Source organism: Accipiter gentilis, chromosome 4 (genome assembly GCF_929443795.1).
Source record: "Accipiter gentilis chromosome 4, bAccGen1.1, whole genome shotgun sequence".
NCBI lineage: Eukaryota > Metazoa > Chordata > Aves > Accipitriformes > Accipitridae > Astur > Astur gentilis.
The window spans coordinates 28760590-28787160 of NC_064883.1; the positions used below are offsets into that span (position 1 = coordinate 28760590).

Sequence of the window (26571 nt, forward strand, 5' to 3'; positions counted from 1 at the left end):
AGCTAACTCCTATGTCTTTACAGTTTTAAACTATGGTCCCATCTGCTCTAACTTTGAGAGCTGAGCTTGGAAAATACCAGGAGACCTCAGCAAGATGCTGGAGCTGACACTGGTAGCTGAGTCACCGTCTCTTCTCTGCCACGAGAGCCTCCGAGTCCTGAGGGAGCACTGCGCACCTCGCGAGGCGCTTGGGCTGCTGCGTAAACCAGAGACTATGATAGTCCTTCTCATCCTCCCAACCCAACCCTTCAAGAAATGGTTGGGTAAAATGGCACTATCCTCGTCCCGGTTCAACCCAAGTCTGTTACCCCATAGGCTTAGCTGATATCTAGTACTTTGTGGCCACTCCTGCAATATGGAGCTTATAATAATTTTGCATAGTTTAGTGCTTCGGCTGGGGAAGGGCTTCTCTTGGCAAATTAAGGTGGAAGATGCAGAGGTTCTGCCTGCTCTGTCAGGATAATGACTGTGTTACGACATGGATGAAACTATGGCTTTAGGCAGGCCAGGTTTGGCCTCGAGGAGCCTGAAGGAAGAAAGCTCTGGCATTTATGAGCAGGTGAACTGCAGAGCAGAAAAAAGCAGCTGTGCTCCATGTTGATTGTTATGATTCATAAACAAGAGTTTATATTCTACTCTTTTTTTTCTTACTAGAAATGGGACTTGTAAGTTTTTATTATGAACTTTGGAAAGTCTGCTTAGTGATGGCTGAGAACAGCTATGACATGCTTTTCTCTCCTCAGGTAATGAAGATTTACTTTAAGAGCTGTGACTCCCAGAGGCATTGGTAGATGAACATTTGGTAAGCCTTGCCGCGAACTGCACGACCGCATTTCCATACTATTTAGTAATGTATTAAATGTTGTACCAAAAATTTAAATTCTCATAGTTAACAATAGTACAAGCATTCCTAATTTTAGGCCAATGCCATTATGCTAAAGGAGACTAAAGGACTGTTTGGAATAACATCCACATTGAAAATGATACTATTTTCATGTGTAGAACCCATATTAACTACAAACTATGGCTCTGATCTTGCTAAGACCCAGTAGGGGCTTAACTCGGGGCGTGTGAGCTGTTGTGTTCAGTTGGTCTGTGTTTCTCTGTAGGAACGGGGCCCACATGCTGTGGTGTTAGTTTGCTATTCAAATACAGATAACTTGCACTCCTTCTTCTTGAGTAGCTTTACATAGTTTTCACAACCTATTTTGACTTCACAAAATGCTGTTGTTCTTCTGCATAAAATAATTTACATGTCTCAGAGGCTGCTGAAGTTGAGACAGTCTAAATACAGTTTAAGGGATGGAAAATAACCCCAGTAAATCTACGCCTGACTGAAGACTTCAGATCAGCCTGGGGCACTGCCATGACGTGCCTTGACTTCCTTCTTCCCTTCTGCACAGGAAATGTGTTCTTGTATTTGACTGTTTTTCTATAAATAAATAGAACATAATCAGGAAAACACTCGTTAGCTTCGGACTCCAGCTTGTGACTCATGTGGGGAAAGCATCAGAATATTTTGAGGCATATTTTGGCTAGGCTGCTGCAAGATATGGCTGAGGCCTGACAGAATCAACTGTGTGCCAGACCTGACCTGGATAAACCCTCTTCTGTGCTTGTCTGAGTACTGGAGCTAGAAATACTGCAGCAAGGCAGGATATTTGTTGTGCCAATTTGTGTCTCAATGGCCGGATTCCTCCTCCAGCTGCAGCTGCTGCCTAAGCTCCAGGAGCAAATGAAACCATGTTGGGCAACGGTGGTGGGACACAGACTCCTCTCTCCACGCCTTGTGAGCCAGTTAGCTTCTCCACTCTTCGTACTTTTGGACACAAACCATAGATTAATTTTTCCCCGCCTTAAATTATGTATTTTCTACTTTTCTTATACTCTCCCATGAAAGAACAGTAACTGCCACCCAGTAGTGTCTCAGCGGTCTATGGGATTCGTTTTCTCTAAGAGTTGCGAACTCACTGGTCTTTGTGCCATGTCTCTGGATCATCCTTCACCTCGCTCCCAGCACCTGCTGAGCTAGTAAATTGGTTTCTGCCCAACATGGACTAAGAGGAATTGGGAAAAATGGAAATAAAGATCAAAGGAATATGGTAAAGCCTGAGATGGGAAAACCTAAAAACCTCAGAAAATAAGAGACTTTTAGGAACAATACTGAATTCTATTCAGATGGAGTCACATAGGTGTCTAATGTGCTTGATTAAATTTCAGAGACAGAGAGATTGACCTTACAGAGCTGAGACTGCCTTGTATAAAGCTTAGGCAAAATAGTACTGGAAGCTTAAATTGCGTGTTTGTGGTTAAAAGCTTGAATGCCGTTAATAGCATCGTGTTATTATGTGAAATGCCTTCTGGAGGAAGAGAAACAATTTCAGTTTATTATGGTTTTCTTTCACATATGGCACAAATGGGCCCAGGACCAAACTGGCTCTCAACAGAAAGCCTTCCATCTCCGCCCTCATTCAGCAGGTCATATTTAACCGATTTTAATATCCTTCCTGTACACTCACTGGTGGATCCATTCCAATCAATACTCTACAGTTAAAGTTTTTAATGACACTTCATTTTTTACCTTCCTTGACTCTTATGCTGCTCATGCTACTGTTGAATATTCCTTTGTATTTGGTCTGCTTTTTGTCTCTCTGTGCTAGTGTTTATGCTGAGCTATTATTTCCAAAAGCTAAATTTTGAGCACTCTCACCTCACTCCAAATTGCCTAAAAAAAACCAGAAACACCACTACAATAATTCTCATGAAAACCCAAACAAATAAATCAATTAAACAACATTTGCATGGTTCAGAAGGACAAAGGGATATTCATGCCCACATCAAAGAATGACACAATTATACTTGCCTCTCCTTTTTATTGGGGTACCTCCTGTTTTCATTCCAAGTTATATTATTGCATGTTTTCCCAGTCTATCCAGATTAGGCAAGAAACATATTTTCAAAGGTACATAATGACTGAAAGATGCAGCTAGGCACCCACCCAAGCAGGTGAAATCCCATAAAATTTTCTTGGGTGCTTAAGCACTTTTGAAAATCTGCCCTTAAATGTTTCAGAATGAGGGCTTATCTTTCCTGGAAAACAACAAATGCTTGTGAGTTACATTAAAAACTACAGGACTGGCAAGAATTGGGTTAAAAGACACTAGGATAGAACAACATAAAAATAGGGTGTAACTGGAGAAAAGCAATCTAAAGAAAAGAGATTAATACTTCCAGGAAAATGGAAAATTACGGAGAAAAGGCTTCAAGATAACTCTGTTTTCTGGCACTGCTTCCAAAACAACTTAGCTAGATTCTAGTGTTCTCCTATGCAAATTGAGTATCTATGAAGGCATAACATACATCTTCCAGCAATAAAGTTGTCCCTTGTATAACCTCGTGACTTAACAGTGGTGGCAAACATAGGAAGCTTTACTAACAATAGGACCAATGGATTTTGGAACATGTATCGTAGTGACTGAATGTAATGAAATTTTGTGTCATGATTAGAAACAAGATTTTCTGGCCATTATCAGAGGCCCAATCATGCCGGTCTAAGACAGACTGCTAGATCACAATACTAAAAATCATTTTTGTCTCTTTCTACCGAAAAAAATGGGGAAACCTTTCATGCCACTCCTGCAACAAACTAAAGCTCATCCTTTGAATGGTATCCAACCCTTTTTCTCTCTTAATATTACAAATAAATTGCTTTACTGCAAACTCCAATAATTTGTCAGTAGTTCAGTGTTCCATGCAGCAGCAGAAGGAACAAGGCATGACAGCAAGTATTTAACTAATTGAGTCTAAGTTTCTGCAGATTTGGAACCCCCTTTGTGTTCCAAAACAACCACTGGCAACAGTGAAAAGTTCAGCTGCGGATACACATGTGTTCCTGTGAAGCTACAAAGAAACCAAACACTAGTTCATGCACAGAAAGGAAGGTAGTGTCAGCCAGTATGTGGTAACAGGAGAACTACAGCTGACAACCTTCAAGGGGCTTACGGAGCCTCACCCAGAACCGATGTCTCCTTTTTTCCTTCTGAAAAATATGGGGTGTTCTTCATGTTTTCTGCAAAATAAATGACAACCTTTCTTCAGTATCTTAGCACTTCCTTCTTTATTTTGGTTATCTTTCCCCTCTCATCATTTATGATAAGTGCAGAATATTGCTTTTTCTTAACAAAGAATTATCCTTTTAACACCACAAAATAATCCCACAGTATAGTTTATGGTTTGTGATCAATCTTTTCTAGCCAGCCACGTGTTGTTGAGGTGTTCTCACTGCTCTGAATATCCCTGGCAATCACAGCAGTCATTGCCTAGTGGTACAAACACTATCAGTTCAGGCACTGCGATAGCTAGATGTGGCTGACTTCCTGGAGGAAGGCATACAGCTTTAAATGAATAATTGCAAAAGGTGTATGAAATTAGGATCAAAGCTTTTATTTCCCCTGCACTTTATTTTCATTTTGTTGAGAGCATGGGTAAAGTACCTGACACTGCTTCTCTCACCTACAAGGTTTCAAATGGGGACCACTGAAAGAAGCAGAGGAAGAGGTTGACTCATCCTCTTCAGTTATCTTGTGCTCTCTGGTGAGTACAGCCAGAGCCAAATTTTGGGAGACTGAGCGGAGGTGACACACACCTACATTAACTTACATGTGTAAAATTTCTCCCTCCAGTCTAAGGAGAAAAAGAATTTAAGATACCTTTCACAGTACACTTAGATACTGCATTCATCTCAGATCTATATATGTAGACTATCAGAGGTTTTGGAAAACATTTAAAAAGGCAAAAGAAGGGAAAAACATTCCCAAATGTGATGGTTTTACTAAAGGGCAAGGGTGCCTCTAGCTCTTGCTATGCTACCCTGTAATGTTTTTCTTCTGAGATTCTCGTTTTTACCTGAAACTGAAAATTAAGGTTTTCTAGGTAGCTAGAATCAATTACAGTCTCCACGTGTAACAAGTTTTATTACAACAGAGGTTTTCACTGCTATTTTATCTGAGAAAATAAAAATGCAAACATATGCAGAGAAGCTGATTTGGCCTTTATCTTCTTCAGTCTAAAGAAATATTAAAATTTAAAACTCCAATTTTTTATGGAAATAAACATTATTCTCACCATGGAGCAACAATGTTGATGCATGACATAAGTACATCTCCAAGTTAAGCATTTTACTGTGTATAAAGTGTGATGATTTGGCTCTTTCACAGATCAGAAACTGTTCTGCAGCTGAATATCACATACAGTTAACATGGTGTTTTGGGGCAAAATGTTGGAATTTTACATTATAGAAATTTAATAATAAAACTTTGTTCAACTATAAATACAAGAATGCAGCAGCTGATTGAATTGAAAAAATTGAAAAAATATTTTAATTACAGACTGTTTAGACTATTTAAATTCTATTTTTTTAAGCAGAAATTACTAGATATTCAGCCCATATCGATAGTTTGTAACATGAAATCCTAAATGATATTTAGTTAACCAAGTTGTAGGAATTATACTTCTTACTCTGGCTTTCTCTCCAGAAAATCACTTTCAGATATTTTGGAACTGGACCAGACTAAGCAGGAATGAACTGAATAAAGTCTAAAACCTGATGGCTGCTAAACATTTATGTAACTTTAAAACAAATTACTGCCCATGTTAATTTGTATTCAACAGGTAGGGAAAAGATGCTGGTGTTAAAGAGTGCATGGGAAGAAAAACTGACATAAAAATGGATGCCCACCAAACACATAAACACAATGTCCAGAAAAGTAACCAATTGTAAAGAACATCCTCTCTTCTTCAGCAACAGATGTTGCTGAACTGATTTTAAAAAAAAAGATACATTGCTCTGTGGGTCATAGGGTGCAACCGCAACTGAAAAAATGTTTAGTGGCCTTCTAGTTAAAGTACATTGTGACACAGGGCATCAACACTGTTGTTGAACCAGGAGACAGCTACAGGAAAAAAGTGTGTTTTTTTTTAAACTATGAGTACACTGAAGAAACCAGACCGAATAATAATCAGACATATATGCATAATTACCTGTGACCTCAGTTACACTAATGATATATTGGAATCAGATTACTAAAGTAACTGAAAACTAATTTTTTCAGATGGAAGTGCTTCAAGCAAAGAGTAACATGGAATGGCAACTGAGACATCTGGACATGCTCAGATATACAAAGGTACAAAATACAAATATGACATTAGAAGAGAAAAACACCTCTTATTCACAGTATAATTGCACATGTAAATTCTCTAGTGAAATCTGTATGGTGCTTTATCACAATGTTAAAAATTTGATGGCAGAAGGAAATAAAATTAATTTGAAGAAATATTCCAGTTCTTCTTCTTATCTTTTCTATAACTCTGGTCTTTTCTATTAAGTATGTAGATTTTAATAATCTGAATCTTCCAATGAAACAACTTTAACACAGCCTGAATTATGTGCATCGATATTACTTCATATTTTCACACTAATTTCACACTAATTCACTTGTTAACATTTTTTGTTGTTGTTGCTGAAGGCTGATCATAGTAGAAAGGCAAATTAGATTATGACTTTTTAAGAAGAGAAGAAAAAAGGGAAATAACCTAATGGATCTCCTGGACTAAGCCTAAGCCTAAGCATGTCTGCCTGCACAGTGTGCCAATACTACTAAATCCATAGAAATCAGAAGCATTAAGAAAAAATTTAACACCCTCATAAAAGAAAAAGAGATTAAACTCTTCTCACCAGCTTCTTCCAGGGACTGTACGGGTGTGCTTTCTTCTCTATAACAGAAGAAAGTTATTCTGTGAGGGAAAGCTTTTCAACGGAACTCTTTAAAAATAGGTTAAAAGAGTAGAGAGGGCTAAAGCGTTTCTCTAGCAACCACAGTAATTCTTTGATCTTACTTCTTCGTGCCATTAACATCATGGATTTTATCTGAATAACAATAGCTTATGAGCCACAGGATACATATATAAGGTACGTTTAGATTACCAACTAAATGCATATTTTTGAAAAGCTTGTACAGCATGTGTGAAATAGGTTGAAGCAAGAAAATAAACAACTGTGCAATATAACAAGTATTCTCACTGTTTCTTTATTAGTTTAAAGGGACCTGGAGCTAATAACAATCTGCCTCTTACAGTTCAGAGTAAAGCTATTGATACACAGCTACTTACTTTGCATTGGCTTCTCTCGGGAAGTTGTTATGTACAGTACAGAATTAAATTTTTCACACTTAACACAGCATGTAAGTTAACAAACTTCTTCAAACACAGTGTATAAAGGAAGCAAAGAATCTCTAGAGTCTACAGTATTCATGGCTAAACTTGTTTTCTATGTTTTCCTATACATTTTTTTCTTTTCTTATACAAGTCTTCTCCAACATTGTCAGATCTGTATTCTTAAAGATGACAAATGGTCACAAAAAGTCTCAACTTAGACATGCCACAAAAATCAAATCATAACTGAATAATTGTCTGACTAGCATTAAACTTCTGTTCTTAATGAGGTTTGATTAAGAATATATGCACAGGAGAACACTATGTTAGTTTTTTTACTTGTTTGTGTCCTATAGAAGTAAAAGGATACCATGCAGAAATTGAAACCTGCCTGGCATTCTTTTCTCTTGATTAAAATTCAGCACATTAAACAGGTTAGATCTATGGCTACATGACATACCAAAACCATGACATCTTCCAATTTCAGATCACCAGTGTCTTGCAAAAGTTCATTTTGTATCAGCACTCTAGTTCAGTGCATTCTGAGCGTTAAAACTTCTGTTCCAGAGAGGCAGTAATGAACTGCTAGAAATGTACTATCAGACAACACACAGCTTCAGCTGAAACTTTTGAATTGTGGAATTAAATCAAAATAATGCTTTCAGTTTGGCAGCAGCATATCTGACCAAGACTAAAGGGATGCTAAAGTCAATAAAATTCTGTAAAATAATCTTCATGCACAGAATGGCACTTTTGAATGATCTAATGCAACACAGTGATAGACATGAATTGTAGTGGGTAGAATGATGGACTGAGCAAAGAAAAGATGCATTCACAATGAGAATTGAGGCAGACAAATTATTAATCAAAAGGCATCTTATGCAGTATAATTTTAATACTTAAAAAAGGTAATAACTTTAAAAGCCCTCTACTTCACATTTTAGATAAGAGCTCTCACTTCTGTAAATATTAATCAGTATCTCTAGAGCAAACTACTGAGTTGAAAGAAACACAAGTCAGTTGAACCGCTCTTCTGGGAGATGCTTGAGGGAGTGTAGTCAAATTTCTGCTTCACTGAGCTTACAAATCTTCAGGTGAGGATGTTACTGCTTCAGACTCTGTATTTTGCTTTGCCATGATCATTGATAACACATATGTGCTGAAAAGAATATAACACTGATTGCAACAGCATAGTTGATTACATTATTAATTATTAATGAATTGTTCAGAAATACTTTCGCTTGACAAATCTAGTGATCTTGTAATTACCCCTTCCTTTCCAGAGACTGGAATTGAATTCTGATTTCACTTTCTAGCTACAGCAAGTTTTTCCACTTGCAATTCCCAGCTTTGAGGTCCACCCCTGGGAGTACCACAGGAAGCAAAGGCAAGGCTTGCACCTTTTTTCCATCATTATCTCGCTGAGAAAAGGGGCAGGCAACATAGCAGTAGAGGTCCAAACCTGTCTGAACTGCAGCTGTGTTTCACTTTTTACTGCTGTCTCTGCACTTCCTGGGAATGGACCTGTGAATGAACCTGTGAAATCCTATGCTTACAGAAGTTGGAATTGTAGGAGAGGTATGACTTCTGCTCTTATGGGGAAGAGATGGGAAGGAACCGCTCATAGCGCTGAGCAGTGACTCCTTTGGGTTATTTGAGGTTTTGCAGGGAGTTCTACACTCACTGAAAGGATCCCAACCATGACAATAAGGCCCCAGGGAGGAGGCAAATTATGGAGTAATTAAGATACCCCAGAAAAAATAAAAGAGTGATTTTTAAAACTATTATTTTTTAAAGAAACTTACATTTAGATCTCTGAAGTGCTCGTTGTAGTCTAAGGCATAACCTACCACAAATAAATCTGGAATTTCAAATCCGTAATCTGTATTGAGACAAATAACAAACACCATCAATACAAGATCAGTGGCAATTATATAGACCTTAAATTCATGTGTTGGTTCTCCGACAAGATATATAGTCAGTTGAAGTTAGGTTACTTTTGACTCTGAGACATAAAGGTCAGCAGTAGCCCTATGCCTAGTTCCCTCCCACAGACTATTTGCGACAGGCATGTGAACACTCAGTGGAGGGTAGGAGAGTTGTGTACAATTATCAGTGGCACAACAGACATACTGTGGAAGGAAGCCAAAATCAGAGCAGAAAAATTCTGCCTACATGTGGAAGCTCCATTGGTATACGTGAGTGATGACAACTGTCTAGTACCACACTAATGACAAAAAAAAAGTACAATTTTAATTCAGAAGAAACTTTCAGAGATTTATATATTTTTTTCTGAGAATAGCAAAAACTATTTTGCCTATTATGCTACCAAAATATGTCAAATGCTTCCTAAATTAAAGCCCCAACCTTATGAAGACTCATGCACATGCTTAACAAAATAAATGCATGCAGTGTAGCTGAATCATAAAACTCACACACTTCAGACTAAGCACAAGCATGTATCTTTTTTGAGTGTGAAGGTCTGTGCAGTATCAGCACTATATAAAACAAGTTAGACTCTTTCCAAATTGTTCACCAAGTAACTAGAGAAAAACACAACCTTATGGACACAAAAATAGGTCAGCATAAAAAATTTTACAGGTATTCAAGTAAGGAATTTTTTTCAGTTGTTGAAATTGTGGGCAATAGACACTTTGGAGTCATAAATTCAAGTAAGGGAGCAAATGACACAGCACTATCAGTGATTTACAAGTGATCTCTAATGTTTTCTAAATATTCATCACAGTATGAATAAACAAGGATAAAACCTGTTTCATTTTACAAGTTATTATATAAAAATATTAAGCTAGCCTTCATGAAGTTATTTTATTGTATTTTTTATATGTTTAACATCAGTGAATTCAGTTGAATACATACTTTAATTTACTGGATTAAATTCTAAATGTTAAAAATACCACTATATAAAAAGTTGTACAACAAAATGTTTGTGTCACAGTTCAGATTATTGGGCTAAAACCACAGGGTCATGCACAACATTGAGTAACTTTTGCTTCATAGTTTCCCTCTCTCCCACATCTCAAATCAAGACCCTTCATGCTGTCTCCTGGTACTCACCTGCCTACTCTCCTTCTACTCTCCTCCCCAGCTCAGCTGACCAGAGCCTTCTTCAGTAGCAAATACTGGTCGATCTCTTCTAGATGGATCTATTATTTTCAGTATTTAGCCACATACCTGTTATTACATCATTTATTCTAATAAGTCTAAAATGACAATAGCTTGGTATAGCTCCATTTATGGCTTCATCATAGCACAGTACAAGTACCACTAATTCAGAGAAAAGTGGTGCTGGTGTGACACAAACAGAACAAGAGGAGGAAGTTTAAAAAGCCCAATTTATCTTTTGCTTTTGCGGGGGGGGGAGGATTTAGTTACAATATCATTGTTTATCCTTTAAACAATAATACTTTTCAAAGAATAATAAAAAGTGTGATTCTGTTATAAAAATGTAAAACTTGTGAATAACTAGGTCACAATGAAACACTTTTCATGTTCAGATGGAATCCTGCAGCTCCTCCAAAGAGATGCAATGAGGAAGGAAAAGGAAGAAATGGACTTTCTCTTCTATATAGTTTATCAGAGACAGAAGATAAAACACTTACCTTTCATGGATAAAATTAAACCCTTTGATAACTTCCCTATAAAGTTAGTACTCTGCAGAAAACACCAGACTATAAGGAGGCTTAGGCTTTCCAAACCACAATTATACAAATCCTTCCATTGCATCCCTTAGTTCCATTGACAACTGATATTTTACAATGCTTCTAGCAGTCCATAGAGTGATATGAAAGGCAAGTGGTAGAATAGTGGCAACTTCTTGTACTGTCACATAAGATTTTCACAACAACACTTACAATCTGGTCTGTACCCATCAGGCCGAGATGTTCTTTTCACCAACAAACTGTAATTAAAAACAAAATAAAACCCATGTAAATCGGCTATTTACCTGAGTAACATGCATAAAACCTATTCCCTTTATCAAAAAACTTCCAAGCCATGTGAATCACTGTTCTTATTCCGCTTCTCCTCCTGACAACCTCCTGATGGCAGGGAAGAGATGGGTGTGTTCCCCTTCAAAGTCCATCAGTGCCAGTCTTGAAATGGCTGAAGGGTCATTGCCACTGCAGAACAATACAAAAGCATTTCCTCTCCTTTCCTCCACCCTCCTCTTAGTGACTCAGGCAGCTCCTCTGCGGAGCTCCCCACGCACAGCAGCACCAAATTAAAGCAGGATCTCAGAATGGGAACCTCCACTGCAAAATAGATTGGGCTAGACTAATTAATTACTAAGTTTTGTGATCATTTTACTCACCTTGCCACTTTAATCATTTTTGGCTTGTATTTTTCTATATTATTAAGCAGAACCTTCATAGTCCTTCCAGTTCCAACAATATCCTTACAAAACATGAAAAATAGGATAAGTAAAAAACAAACGAAAGCTGAAAAGAGGAAATCTGGACAATGACTGAGCAGTTCCACCTTCTTATTTTGCAGCAATGATGTGTTTTTCCCAGCGTATTGTAAGCCACATCCAAAAAACATTATAAATGAGCTCACACTCTTTGAAGCAAGCACTTTCTACTCATAAATTAATCAGTTAAAGGACCATCCACTTCAAAAATAGCTATGTTTCTAGTACTTGGGACGTAACACAGGACTGCAGATGACTTTACTGGGCACAGGGAGGATGCAGGGATCAGACTTTTCATATTATGCTGAAGACTACAGCATGTCAACATCTCTCCGTGTCATGGCTAAATCTGCCCTACTTGTTGTTTTATTAGTCCAGTACAAATGAGTATTCTCCAGAGCTGCTGTGCCCAACCTGATCTGAATGAGATCAGTAGATACACGGGTACAAAACTGACCGTGACATGGAGAGCAGCTGTTGATCCTGAACTCTGTGGGTGTGAATTTTTCATTAGCAACACCTTGTCTCTGCTCCCCAGCTATCTAATAGCATTAACAAAATTTGCTGCAAACTTTTTTCATTTCTGTTACAGCAGTTAGCATTAGCAAATAGGGAGCTTCTAGCAGCTATTCAGGTAACCAGCCATCTCTGTGGCTGATGACTTTTTTTCTGTCCTTTGCTAAGAAAAGACATTCCAACATTTATACATTTCCTTCATTACACTGTCCAGCTTACTTCCCACACAAGCAGGCTGGGCCTGAAATGCCAGTCAGATCCTGATGTGCTCTCTAACCATCCTCGTTGCTTTTCCAACATTTTTAAAGGGAATCACCTTCACTAAGAGAGAATTTGCAGCACCAGTGAGGTGGCACATTCTTTTCCCCTACAGCTGAACACTTGGTTTACATCAGCAACATATCTGTGATGGGCCCTCTCCAGGGGACACTGCAGGATGCAATGCTAAAGAGCAGGAGTCACAGGGACTTGAGAGAATGACTGACATTCCCATCCCATGTGTAAACCACCTTGACATAAAGCATGTGCAGGGCTATGCTACTATTTCAAAGTCATGCAACTGAGAAGTGCAGGGCATCACTGAAGCTGATTCATTGTCCTTCAGGGAATAGAACAACTTGCAGAACAGGAGTTGATGAAACTGTAGAAAGAACAAATCAAATGATGCAGAAACAAAGACTCCTGGGTATCGCAAGGCAGATTACCAACTAGAGTGGCAGCAATGTAGTTTGATCCATCTAGCAACTGCAGAAGGATTGAGAGGTCATTAAGCAAATCAACCCCTCTCCCTCTTCACCACCTCCCCAGCTAAAGAAGTTTAAACACAGATGGGTTTTAGAAACAGAATACACAATCACAACTTGACTATGTGACTTTATCTAAGTACAATATGACATAAGCACCCAACTTACCTCCACAATTAGAACATTCTGAAAGAAACAAACAAAAAGGAATACAATTACACAATATTCACAAACTAAAAGAAATAAATGTTTGAACGAGTGAAATGAAGATAGATTGGTCCATGTGCATATGTACAACACAGTAGGACACAAGGAGTGTCCTGCTTCATTTTTGTGCTCTGAAAAAGAGCCAGCCCTAAGAGCAAGCCCTGCAGTCAGGAGCCATGACTTTATTTAGCTATGTCTAGATTATCCTCTTCGTGCAAGAACAGATGTAGCTTCAGAAAATAAAATTAGATGAAAGAAATCCAAATGAGATGAGCTTCACTTCATTCCAGTGTGTCTAGCCATGTACTACAGTGTACTCTCTAGTTCACTAAAATACTATTTCCAATGTTAATATGAGACTACAGCAATAATATTCTTACTCTGAAATAAATGCTTTTCTCCCACCCCCCAGAAACCTCACAGTAAAGGATTACAGGCCAAGTTGTACCATCCATTCTCATACTGTGAAGCACCCTCTTTCTCTTCAAATACTGCTGCTGAAATCAGTAGTATTACTTGAAGAGAAGGGGAGTGGTCCAGTCAAGGGCAGTGATGTCAAGCCTTATGACAGCAGGATCACACAGGCTGATCTTTTTGCTGAAATGATTCATTACTGTTCCAGGAATCACAGTATCTAAGGAGACTTCTGTTCTTCTACTAAAACCAATAATACGAAGTAATGTCCTTATTAGAAGATATAAAAATCTATTTATTAGTGGGCATTATCATATGCATGTTCAAAAGGATGGACTCTTACAATCTTGCATTAAGATCTACTTTCTGAGGTGAAACTTGCAAGAGGAAAGTTATTTCACAAATACCTATGTACTTATCTATCCCTGTATACATCTTATATGCATGTGCACGCTGTATGTCCCGCAAAACCTTGAGACAGATGGTCTTATATCCATGCAGTATTCACCACACTAGCTTACATTCCACTTCCTTTCTATCAGGCTTGCTGTCTTTGCTACATACATAATGTGGGGACTTCCTAACTTCCTTTTCCATCACAGAATCCCAAGGCTGAGATTTCTGAGGAAGACTCAAACACCATGGAGAAGGAGTATGTGAAGGGAGTGTGCTCATAAACCACACACCTTTGACAGTTTCATTAACTGGTATTTAAATCTTCTTTTAATCTTCAAAACAGAAATTATTAATATAGATTATCCACATTTATATTCATACTGCAGTTCCTCGTAACAATCACAGTGCTTGGTAGGGAGACATAGCATGCTTCGTGCATCAACCACTGCAGAAACATGTTACCACACACTGTATTATACCTGCATGCTTCTGAAATGGCAAAACACTTGGTAAAGGTGTGGAGGCAACTCCCGGTAGTAGTTCAGCAGATGTCAGCAATGGAGATATCACTCAAGAAAGCCACTAATTTAGACTGAGCTCTGGTGGAATGTGTATTAATCTTGGAGGGTGTCTCCTTTTTGGTGTTTTCATAACAGGTTTCACTGGTGGTTATCCTGCTTGGCACTCCTGACTTTCAACCTCTCAGCTGTTGACACAAACAACTCTGGATCTGAAAGACCTAGTCCTGTGGAGGTAAAAAGTCAAAGGTCTCTTAAAAACAAAAGTCCAAAGTTGCTCTGCCTCTAGAAATTTCTTCCTTCAAGAAAGAAAGGAAGTATATCAGTCCTCTAGATAAGATGAAGAGCCAAAACCGTGTTCAGGAGAAACTTATGACAGGTATGCAGAGACACATTTTCTTGAAGGAAGCCATTTCGATCCAAAAAGGGTTTGGCTCTCATCTGGCTTCCTGGATGAAGTCATAACTCAGAAAAACATTTCCAAAGATGAGCCGAGGACACCTGGGACTGATGCATAAGCAAATAACTTGATTCGGTCAGTGGACACCTTAAGATTATGTGCAGGAGTAATGGTTTAACCATCCCCCAGGGAACTTGCACAGCTGGTGATATATGTAAATATTTATGTGTATATATATACACGTATACACACATACATATATGATATAAAGAGAAGAGTTGACAAGAAAGAACCTCACCACACCTAAAGATGGAAATGAACTCCTGTAGTACCAGCAAAGAGTCCAGGATGTCCACTATGACCTGACATCAGCCTGACACCCTGACCCATTCTGCCAGTTTTGTGCATCTCTTGCTGCTCTTCATACCATTGACAAGAACTTTCCTCCCAAAGCAAAAGCACAGTTCTTGTAGTGACAAGACCTATCCAGCACCCACGGCATGAGATGGGACATACCAAAACCAACATGGCTGCAAAGTCCTGCATTAGCAGACTGTGTCAGGGCTGGTTGCTCCCTGAGTGAAGGGTAGCCATGAGCTGAGTACAATAACATAGCCAGCAGTGCAGGGGCCTCACCAGCCAGGGCCCAGCCCCACAGTGCCCCAGTGAGGCAAGTAGGCAGACTTGAGACTTGTTCAAACAAGAGTGCGTATCACCAGGTGAGTTCACGGTGAGGAGGCATATCTGAGGTCAAGCGGGATGTCAATCCACAGGTTGGGATCGGGTCCAGTGACAGTAACCATGATCAAACACAGCCCACTGATGTCCAGGCAGGTCCATCGTGACGAGACAGGTCCAAGGTTAAACTGGGAAGTCAGTCTGTGAGTTAGGGTCTGGATCAACATCTGTAGTAATGTACAGGCATGGCTGTAGCTGAGCTGAAGATTGGTATCCATACAGCAGGGCTCAGGCAGGGACTAAAAGCCCAGGGTTGAGCTGAAATGAGGCTCCTGTGCCCACAGGTGTGGGTAGGGCCCCCAGCTGACACAGGTCATGGCCATTAAGGCCTATTACTGCACACAGGGCATGACTGATGGAGAGAAAAGCATAGTCCTGAGACATTTCATTGATAGACAAATACATTTCTTTGCTACGACAGCTGCTTCAGCTATCCTATCATGAGCAGCAATAGGAATTCTCTTGCTTACTTGCAAGTAGAAATCATAAAATTAGACAGAATGAGGCAACAGCAGCCTCCCTGGCCATGGCACTGGGATTAAACCAATACGGAGGAGCAGACTTTACTAATTTGTGAGAAAAAAAACCTAGACATTATAGACATTAATAGAAAATGGGGCTGAGGAGACCATGAAAAGTCATCAAGACTATTCCATTGGCCCAAAGAATCAACTTAAACCTATCCCTCACAGATACCTGATCTACCTGTTCTTGAACATGATGAGGACTTCAGAACTTCCCCAGGCAATGTGTCTCAGTGCCTCATTATCTAAGAGCAAAAAACTACCTTAGAAAACTTCTGCTGCTATTTGACTTGAACTTGTTTTGCAGTGGACATAGAAAAAGCTTTATTTTCTTCTCTTTTTAACTTCTTTATATATTTGAAGATGGATGTATTTCCTCAGTTTCCTCTTCTTCAGATTAAACAACCCCTATTTATTAAAAATTTTCTCACAAGTTATATTTTCTAGGTTTCTGATCATTCTTTTGTTCTCCTCTAGAACCTGTCTGGTTGGTCAGAATCCTTCTCCAGTTGTGGTGCCCTAAACCAGAAAGAAGCCTTTTCCAGTATCAAGAAGAATAAAATAACCACTTTGTATGCTTTACAAATAATCCTCCTTTCTATATATTCCAGTACAACAGTTACATCTTTTATAAAGGCATGCTGTTGTCTCACGTGCAACTTGTGATCCACGTATTGTCTCCAGTTCAGAACTTTTGCTTAGTCAGTCCTTCCTCACTTGCATTTATGCAAAAGATTACTTCTATATAAACACAGAAGTTAGTATTCATCTTTATTGTCATTACATGTCAGTCTTTGAACCACATTCTTAAAATAATTTCTTAAGATCATAATTCTATCTTGTAGTATTTTTCCAGGTAGTATCTCTAGCATTAAATGCTAATTCTATCTTTTAAATCATGAATTAAATATCATATAGTCCCTGGAGAACATGCTTGAATGCATCAAGCCTGACAGTGAAGCATAATTAACTGTTTCTTGAGAACAGTTTTCAAACCAGTTATACAACCGTCTAATAGAAATTTAATCTTGTCTACATTTCCTTATCACAAATGACTCATATGAAGGAAAGAAGACTTAGATGGATCCAGACATGCCTGAAGGGTTTGTCTGGCCACAAGAGTGATAGTCACCTGCACATGACTTCAGCTGAAGTGTAAGATCTCATATTTATTGACTAACTTAAGAAGGAAGGATATTGGTGGACCCCGAAACTGTCTGACCAGCATTCTGTTATTCTTGCCTCTTCTCCTCAGAGTCAAGGCGTCCAACAGGAGATTTGGTCCTTTGAAAGTCCCTTTAATGAGACAGTTGTCTAGGTCAGGAAACATAGATTCTGTTTTGTATTATGCATATTCTCATTACTTCCAGAACATTGATGAGGATTTTCCATGCTATGGGGAAATCCTGTATCTAAGTACTTTGTAGTGGAAAAGCCACTACAAAATATTTAAATGTAAACACATTTTGTATATATAAATAAACAGGGATCCTGATCTTTGAGAGTGATACATTAATCCCTGTTTTGATTAGGCAGGGTTACTGTGACTAAAGTCACCATACTTAACTGAAGGCATTCAAAATGATTTGCCATCTTCTGGTACCAGAAACCATCTCCTACAAAATGATACGATGTGCTGAGAAACTGACTGTATTGCTGCCTAGCCCCCACCTTTCTCTTGTTGAAGCAGGTTACTGATAGAAGGGTTCCAGAAAAGGGACGGCATAGCAGAGTAGTAGAGGAACAAACTGCCAAGAAATGTTTTGATATACAGTATCCAAGACTAGATAGTGGTGATGTGTAACTAAACTGGTTGAAATAGATTAGCTTATCCTTGAGCAGATGGATAGGAGATAAAAGAAGAAAGCAATGGATACAACAAACTAGTACATTATCAGTAATGTCACCATCATCCTAAATGCACAGCTGGCTGCATCCAGCATGTCTTGCAAAGGTCACAGTTATGTGAAAGACCATATTCAGCTTCACCACAAAATCCACCTGTGAGCTGGTGGGCAGGAGACTGGTGAAACTCATCAGCGTACGGTGCTACGGCAGTAACTGATAGCTAGAAAATGATAGCAAGCTAAAGGATGCTGAAGAAAAGATCTTTTTTCAAGTATGTGTGTTTGAAGCTCCTGTACCACGTAGATCAAGACTGTTTTGTCCTTTCAGATATATCTGAGGTAATTGCAGAGGAGGAAACCACATAAAAGTAATCCGGTCTTCTGGCATGCATTTAATATTTTCTGTCTATTTTTGGAGCTTGGAGAACAGGAAATAGGAATATTTACTGACATGTTGACTAGAATGAAGATAGCTTAACTTCTGAGTAGACCCATCTTTACCAATACAATCTGTGAAGTACATCCAGAAATCTGATAAAGGTGCTAATATATCTTACAGTAAGACACAGAAAACAGTCAGTTTTTTTAAATATGTCCTGGAAAGATTTCTTATATAGTCCAAATAAAGAAGGGGCAGTGGCTCAACTCTCAGAGTTTGAAACACTCTTCTACTGAGTCGTTGCAAGAGAATCAGCAGTTTTCATTGCTGATGGATCAGAGGGATGGTTGGGAGCTGATAGATATGGATGACTCTGATTCATCCTGTGCTTACAGCTGTTTCTACCAGATAGCTGGCAGGAAGTAGGCTGGTGCAATATAGAATCATAGAAAGTCTCAAGTTGGAAGGGGCCCATAAGGATCATCGAGTCCAATTCTCTGCTCCTAGCAGGACGACCTAAAACTAAACCATACGACTAAGAGCGTCATCCCGATGCTCCTTGAACTCTGACAGGCTTGGTGCCATGACCACTTCCCTGGGGAGCCTGTTCCAGTGACCAACCACCCTCTCAGTGAAGAACCTTTTCCTAATGTCCAATCTGAACTTCCCCTGATGCAGCTTCATTCCATTTCCTTGTGTCCTATCACTGGTCTCCAGAGAGAGGAGACCAGTGCCTCCCCCACCGCTGTCCCGCCTGAGGAAGTTGTAGACTGTGACGAGGTCACCCCTCAGCCTTCTCTCTTCTCCACGCTGAACAAACCAAGTGACCTCAGTCCCTCCTCCTAAGTCCTGCCCTCAAGACCTTTCACCACCTTGGTCGCCCTCCTCTGGACACACTCTAATAGTTTGATGTCCTTCTTGCATTGAGGTGCCCAAAACTGCACTCAGTACATGCCGGTGCAGTGTAGGGTGGGACAATCAGCTCCCTCGACCAGCTAGCTATGCTGTGCTTGATGCACCCCAGGACACGGTTGGCCCTTTTGGCTGCCAGGGCACACTGTTGACTCATATTTAACTTGCCATCAACCCAAACACCCAAATGTCTTTCCACGGGGCTGTTCTCCAGCCTCTCATCCCCCAATTTGTACGTATAACCAGGACTACCCTGTCCCAGGTGGAGAATCCAGCACTTGCTCTTGTTAAATTTCATACAGTTGGCGATTGCCCATCTCTCTAGCCTATCCAGATCTATCTGTAAGGCCTCTCTACCCTCAAGAGAGTCCACAGCTCGTCCTGGTTTAGTGTCATTGGCAAACTTACTTAGGCACATTCAATTCCTGTGTCCAGATCATTTATAAAAATGTTAAAGAGCACTGGCCCTAAAATTGTACTCTGTTTTTAAATGCAAAGGGGTGCTGTGAAGTTTAAAATTCTCCAGTTATGAGTGATCAGGGTGCACGCAACTTGTGACTCTGCACATGGATATTTGCACTGAGCAGATATATTATTTGTGGTGTGAACTGGATCTACTCAAAAATAAAATTTTTGTTTTCATATCCTCTTTTAGACAGTAGTAGAAATGGTTCATAGCAGCATGTCTTGGGACATCTGCAAAAAGCAATAGGTTTTTGACAATATTGGTACTATGTAAAATGAAGAAGAAATGCTTTCTGATCCCTGCATTCCATGTGAATTTGTCTCTCATGTTAAAGAGACATATTTTGACTTTTATAATAAATTTCAATGTATCTGTGAATTTTAAAAATTTTAATAATGGACTGGAAACCTGCAAAAATTGAAAATCTGTAGTTTACTGCTTTTCAAAGCCTCATGAGCTTATACACAGCAAGAAAGTAAATTGTTATTATAATACACGTAAGAAAAATCCTGACTTGTTACAAGCTGAAAAATACTCCAGCACTGAGTCAATATGTTTCTATTGTTTACCTTCCTACAGGTCAGTAATAAATCGAACAATGTCAGCCAACAAGACCAAGCAGAGTCATGACATCATGTATGCCTCCTGCCTGACAGTAGTAAGTGCTATGGAAACTATTTTTCACCTTACTGGAAAAGAATAATAATTTTTTCTAGATTTTGATTTCATGTTCCATTTAGAAGACTGATTTCAAAGGAAAAATTGCTATGTTTTGAAATTAGCACTGAATAAGAATTTGAGGGAAAGTGTCTTTGAATTCACATAAAATGTAAAATTTTAACAAGGTACAATGCTAAGTTGCAGATTTAGAAAGGGGGAGTATTTTCTGGAAAGCAGAAACTCTACTTAAGTAATCAAATAAACAACTTACTTAACGCAATACTACAGCTAAGAGGACAAATACAGCCCTTGCTTTTATAGCAAGAAAATCAGATATGCAAAGAGGGTATTTTCTCCTTAAATGTTTAATCATAAAATCAGTAGAATAACTTGCACACATCTTTTTTCCAAAAAGCTGTTAAAAAAGAAAACAAAACAGAAAGAACTTAAGACTGAGAAAAGAAGAATGATTTGAGACCTGGAAAAAACACCTTACAGTGAAGTAAGGTTTGTAGCATGAAGTAATAGCTTTTATTTAATTAACAGCCCAGTTCCCAGTGGGAGAACATTTTTCACAAAAGAACTTTGACCTTTCAGCCCAAAACCTCAAAGAGACCACAAAATACCCTCAACAGCTGAGCCTGGGAACAAAAATTCAGAACTGCTGTATGCACTAAAAATCATGGACTCAGTAAAATACTGGCTTTACAGCACATTATAATCTTCCACTGCAGCTGACCTCTAACTCATTTATCAGTGTTCCACAGCTGATAATTTGCTCTCTTATTTTAGCTCAGAGGAATTCTTAACATTTTTATCTCCCCTTTGGTCATAGGGCAGGTGATCATGTAGGGCAATCACTTTTTTCTCCCAAATTGTCTGATTACCACATTAGGTTAAAATCAAGAGTTTCTTTCAATGTGTACTCAGCTTGAAGCTTGCTGATTCTTTTCAGACCAACCGAAGGATCTGCATGCTTGAAATTTTATTTCTTCCAATTGTATCAATTGCCTAGTATTCATTTCCTGTTACTAATTCTACCTTCAAACCTTGTCTCATTTATATCCTACAGTATGCCAGTACTTTACAGCAGGCTCCCAAGGTATTAGTTTATCTAAAAGAAGCTCAAATAATGACTCGATGGTAGGCAAATATGCAACCATATGGCAATATAAATTTGATAATGATAAGCCGCTCAATCTAGTAGGCAAAGGTATTAAAAAATGCAATAGCAAAAGGCAAGAAGCTATCCAAATTCAGAAGAGAAAATTAGGTTCACCATTTTAGCAGTGATGACAGTTGACTGTTGGTAAAACATGCCTGAAGTATGGAGGCTTCTCCATCAAGTCTTTAAATCAAAATAGCTCAAAAGAGAAACGGTAGGCACAGTGAAGAAATTATCATTTGGATAAGAAGTTCAGTTAAGAATGTAATGGTGCTTTTGGACCTTAAAATATAGGAATCTCTAAACAAAGCTCTGTTTGTGATCAGGCCAAAAAACTACACTTAAAAAAAAACAAACAAAAAACCCCCACAAAACAACAAAACCCCGAAACCTTAATGTGGCAAGATTTGCAGAAATTTTTAAGGAAGCAATTAAAAAAGGCAGATTTACCTAAGTCTTGTAAAGCTCATTGAAGGTAAGCAGGTAGCAAGCTTAAAAGAAAGACCTTTTTCACGTTACTTAAGTATGAAATGCCTTGCTATAGGATCTTGTGGGACTAGAGCCATAACTGGAGTTACAGAGAGATGACACAGGCATGGATAACAGTTCTAACACTGGATGTATTCAGAATGATAGTCCAGAAGTAACTTGGATTTTGGAAGTCTCTGTTCTTGCTGTGTTTCATATAACCTTTCCCTAATAAAATTCCGGTTATCTGCTGCTGAAGACATGATACAAGCCTAGATTGACCTTTCATCCTATTTAGTATGGTCATAATGGTGGTCTTAAAGTGGAGAAAATACATGGAAATTGGGAATGATGGAAATACTTTTATCTTCAAGTCCCCATTGGTGTCCTGAGTTCCTTCCTCTCTCCTTCTTGGACAGAACTATTCTTAAACTATTTGGGGATACATCCAACGTATTATTAGCTATACCAGCTTGTAAAGTATGCATGAATACACAATTGCTGGAAAACATGAGTTCTTTTATACATCCAGTTCCACAGATGAAGGCATATTTGTAAAAAATAAAGGACTAAAAAAAGATACAGTCCCTTTTTACCTATCTCTATTTCTTTTTTTGAGGGGGAGATGGAAGGCTACAAATAGTGTATTTTCATTCCCTTTAGTTCAATTTCCATTCAGAAGCCTGCATTTTCAGTTAGATTATTTCTAAAGACACCTTCTTACCATGAAGGTACTCTGTATCTTCAGAAATACATAAATTGATAATGTGACTCTTCAAACTGAATTGTTAATGGATTATCAGCTTACTAATCACACCTGCAGCACTTGCATTTGGGGAACTTCAAGTACCACTGGTTAAACAGAACATTTTATGACAACTTAAGTTAGGCTTGAAGAAGCAGTGCCATAGGGCTGAAGAATCATCAGCAAACAAAGGTTAAACAATAATGCATAGAGTTTCAGTTGAAGAGGTCCAAAGGAAGCTACAAAGACTGCTGTTAGAAAAGAAATTATTTTATGGTATGCACAGGAATGAAATCCACATATACTAACATTTCATCAAGATGTTAGAAAATAGTATGAAAGACTTTTGAGAAATTAGACATCTAAGCAGGAGCTTTCTACAGAATTCTAGAAAAGCTCATGAATGTCTGATTTTAATCTTTTCTGCTGGGCACATCAACATCTTATGGCATTCCTGAAAGGACAGATATAATATCTCAAAAACATTGTATTTTAGTCACTCAGTTTGGTCAGTGTCAGCTGCTGATGGGAGCAAATTGGTTAGTACGTTAAGAGTCTGTGTATACAGACTCCAGCTACTTAAAAGTCTGTAAAGCTAGTTCAGTATCTCCAAGAATTAACAGAGTGGGGGACATAATGGAGGGCATGATGATATGCTCTCAGTGATGTTTTGTTCTTAGAGAGCATTCTGTTGAATGCTGTACATGCACATGTTCTGCTTGCAGCCATCTTTACAGCATGCTTCTGTTGTGCATAAGAAGTAGAGCAAATTACCATAATCAAACTAAAGATAATGCAGGAATGGATCACTCTCTCCATTCTCTTAATTGAAGGAAAAAAATATAATTTTCTGATCATCTGGAATTGGAAGAGGATTTTCTGAACACAGGCGAAATCAACAGAATTATTTGAGGTAGACAGCAGGTGAGCAGAGCCCATGTGAAAAATGGGATAGGAAGGCTGGGAGGTTTTCTTTGTACTTTCCTTCCTCCAGAACAACAACAAAAAAAGAAAATAATGATGAACAGTAGAACAGATTACCTAAGAAGGAAGTGCAAAGAAAGGTGACTGACTTTGGGGAAGAAAAAAAATAATGTCTTTTGCTGTGGAAAAAGCAGTTACAGATGGCAACTGTCAGAAGAGTAAACAGTACAAAATCAATCTAATTAAGAAAAAATGCTGAACAACAAAAGTGGCTAAAGATGGCAGCTAAGTAGAAGTATGGAAGATGTGGGGAATGCTTCAAGACACACAAAATCAACCTTTGAAAAGATGAAAAAGGCAAGGCTGCACGTCTGATAGGAATACGGTAAGATGTAGTGATGAGTGGGGGACATGACTATTGCAGAAGTATATAGTGGATTTTGTATACCTTTACCATCACATAAATAGTCTTTCATGTACATAATGTTCTAAAGAGAATGCCATTATTTTTCTTCTGCAAATTTATGGGCATTATTCCAGACAGGAATGCATATAGGGAGAGAAAGCACATTAGTCAAGGCAGTGAATACTGAAGGAGAAAAAGATAGTAAGTACACACCCAACAGAATTCTGAGAAACAAACTTGGAACGGTGAAGGAGAGGATAATATGTATTTTAAATCTAGAGAATAAAACTTTGTGTTACACAGCTGCCACATGTATGGTTTATTAAATACTGATATGCTAACATATTCAGGAGAATGCTAGAGCAACAGCCCTTAGAACCTATGACATGCAGAGAAAATGGTTCAGTAAAATAAGAGAAAAAATGAGAGACATTCCCATAAGACAAGTGGGGCAAGAAAATGGTAGACAGTGGATACATTGATTTAGGTGAGACATATAAAGGAAGTTTTGGAGATTTTATAGCACAAATCCTGCCAGAAGGAAGTGGGTGCTGCATGGTGGATATCTTCCTGTGAGTGAAACTTCTTTTTGATATGAGCTGCTCAGTCATTTTATGAGAGCATCAGAGTAGTGATGGAGCACTCAAACTAACACAATGAAGTGCAGAGAGAATATAAGACATTCACTTTCTTTTTTTCTTGATTGCTAGTTATTACCTTCTACCCTTCTCCAAAAATGCAAAAACCACTGGCTGTCAACAAGATGTACTTAATATGAAGAAGGGAAACAGTCTTTCATAAAGAACATAAGCATTGACCCATATTACAGACAGATGGAATATCAGAAATTCACTTGCTCCATAATTGTATCATACTAACTACATAACTACTTTGTTTTAATTAGAAGTTCTTATTAACCTAACAAATAAGAAGGATTAATTTTGTTCACGTTCTATGTTATGTAGGAATAGTGATAATGATAAAAATATATGGATCTAATTTTGACATCAAATACATCATACAACTGTAATAAGTATTTAATTGCAAAATTATACAAACTCTAACTTGTCTCATTTGCAAGGAGACACGTCAAAGTGGTATAGGAGCTTTTTTGAAAGGTTACAGGACATATTACGTATGGAATGATATATATAAAGATTGCTATGAGACTTTGGACTATGTAACCAGCTCCAAAGCTCTTGGGACAAAATATAAACACATACAAGTATAAGAGGTAAATGGCAGTGATAACTCACAACTCTGGTACAAATGAATCTACTGAACTTTCTAGACGTTTTAAAATTTACTTTGTATAAATGCCACAAATACTTTAAAATATGTTACAAATTTTTACAATATTATATGGTATGATTACACTATTAATACTAAACAGGGCTATATTATTTGTTCTCTCTCCTCATCTACATAAATTTTCATAGCCATCTTGCTTTGAAACAGTGCCTTTAGTTTTCTGGACAGTTATTAATTATCTCCCCATTTTCAAAATGTATTCCTCTTTACAGATGTTAATGATATTTTTTACCCAAATGAGCATTTCAGCTTTAAAGTAATTGAAAACTAAGCAGCTACTTAACTATGAAATCAGCTACTGAGAAATTTTACGTTCACCACTTACATCATTAAGGAAGAGAGTTTGAAATTATTCTTTTTCTGCATAGAAATGAATAGTTACAAAGCATTACAGTCTTTATATCAGGAGTCATTCTTCAAGTACCTTTATTAATGATTCATGCCATGGAACTCTTCATTCTTGCCTCTGTGACTTTCTTCACAGAAGAATTTCAAATTGTGAATGATTTTCTTCAGGTAACAGTCTAAGTCTGTATGCCAACTCTGCTCTCTCTAATATTTCTCTTTTTCATGGTTTGGGTCATTATACATTCTTCCCAGGCTTATAATATTTTTATGAACAAAAGCATATTGTAGAGAAGTACAGAGGAGATATTACTCCTTCTGAAGGGCTATTATCCTTAACAGCCTCTTTTTAATTAGCTTGTAAAATGTTTTGCTTTCTTTAAGCTTCCTCAGAAAAAAATACTGTTATAGAACAGCATGTTCAATAATATACTTAGTAATTTTTTTTTTCCAATAATAGGTAACACATGGAGATGATTGAGTTGTTCACTAAGATTATAGGCTAGCTGAGGTTCCAGGTATTATTACTTAATGAAGAGAACTTTAAGATCAAAATCTTAGAATCATTTCTCTGCAGGTTTCAAAACTGCTTATGTTACTGATGCTTTTGAACTTTACAGAAACTTAATAGAACTTTACATTCTGAGCCCACGCTAGCACTTTTGAAAACACCTTCCATGGTCATTAAGTTAATGGGACTTAACCTGGCATATTAGTTTTTCAATATAATTACAATCTTTTCTTCATAAGTACTCCAAGCAGGCAGAAGCACCCAGCTTACTTAAAAGCAGGGAAGTTGAATTCTATCAGTAAGTCTTCCACTAATTCACTCAGTGACTTAGAATGGTT

The 26571-nt window shown here is 38.1% G+C and overlaps 1 protein-coding gene and 1 long non-coding RNA gene across 4 annotated transcripts in view; one reads left to right on the forward strand and one right to left on the reverse strand.

The window, feature by feature from the left end:
* Window positions 1–747: 747 nt before the first annotated feature.
* On the forward strand, window positions 748–6172 carry LOC126038072 (uncharacterized). Its single transcript, XR_007505895.1, has 3 exons — window positions 748–802; window positions 4520–4593; window positions 6111–6172. It is a non-coding gene; the product is annotated as an uncharacterized LOC126038072 (long non-coding RNA).
* Window positions 6173–7085: 913 nt separating this feature from the next.
* The window catches only part of PRTFDC1 (phosphoribosyl transferase domain containing 1), a 49932-nt gene continuing 30446 nt past the window's right edge, over window positions 7086–26571 (reverse strand). For all 3 annotated transcript variants that reach the window (XM_049799207.1, XM_049799205.1, XM_049799206.1), the window contains 5 exons: window positions 13066–13083; window positions 11540–11622; window positions 11082–11128; window positions 9015–9091; window positions 7086–8368 (listed from right to left, as the gene is read on the reverse strand). In XM_049799207.1, the coding sequence (XP_049655164.1) occupies window positions 8321–8368; window positions 9015–9091; window positions 11082–11128; window positions 11540–11622; window positions 13066–13083 (273 nt within the window). In that variant the 3' untranslated portion in view covers window positions 7086–8320. The remainder of the gene's footprint in view (window positions 8369–9014; window positions 9092–11081; window positions 11129–11539; window positions 11623–13065; window positions 13084–26571) is intronic.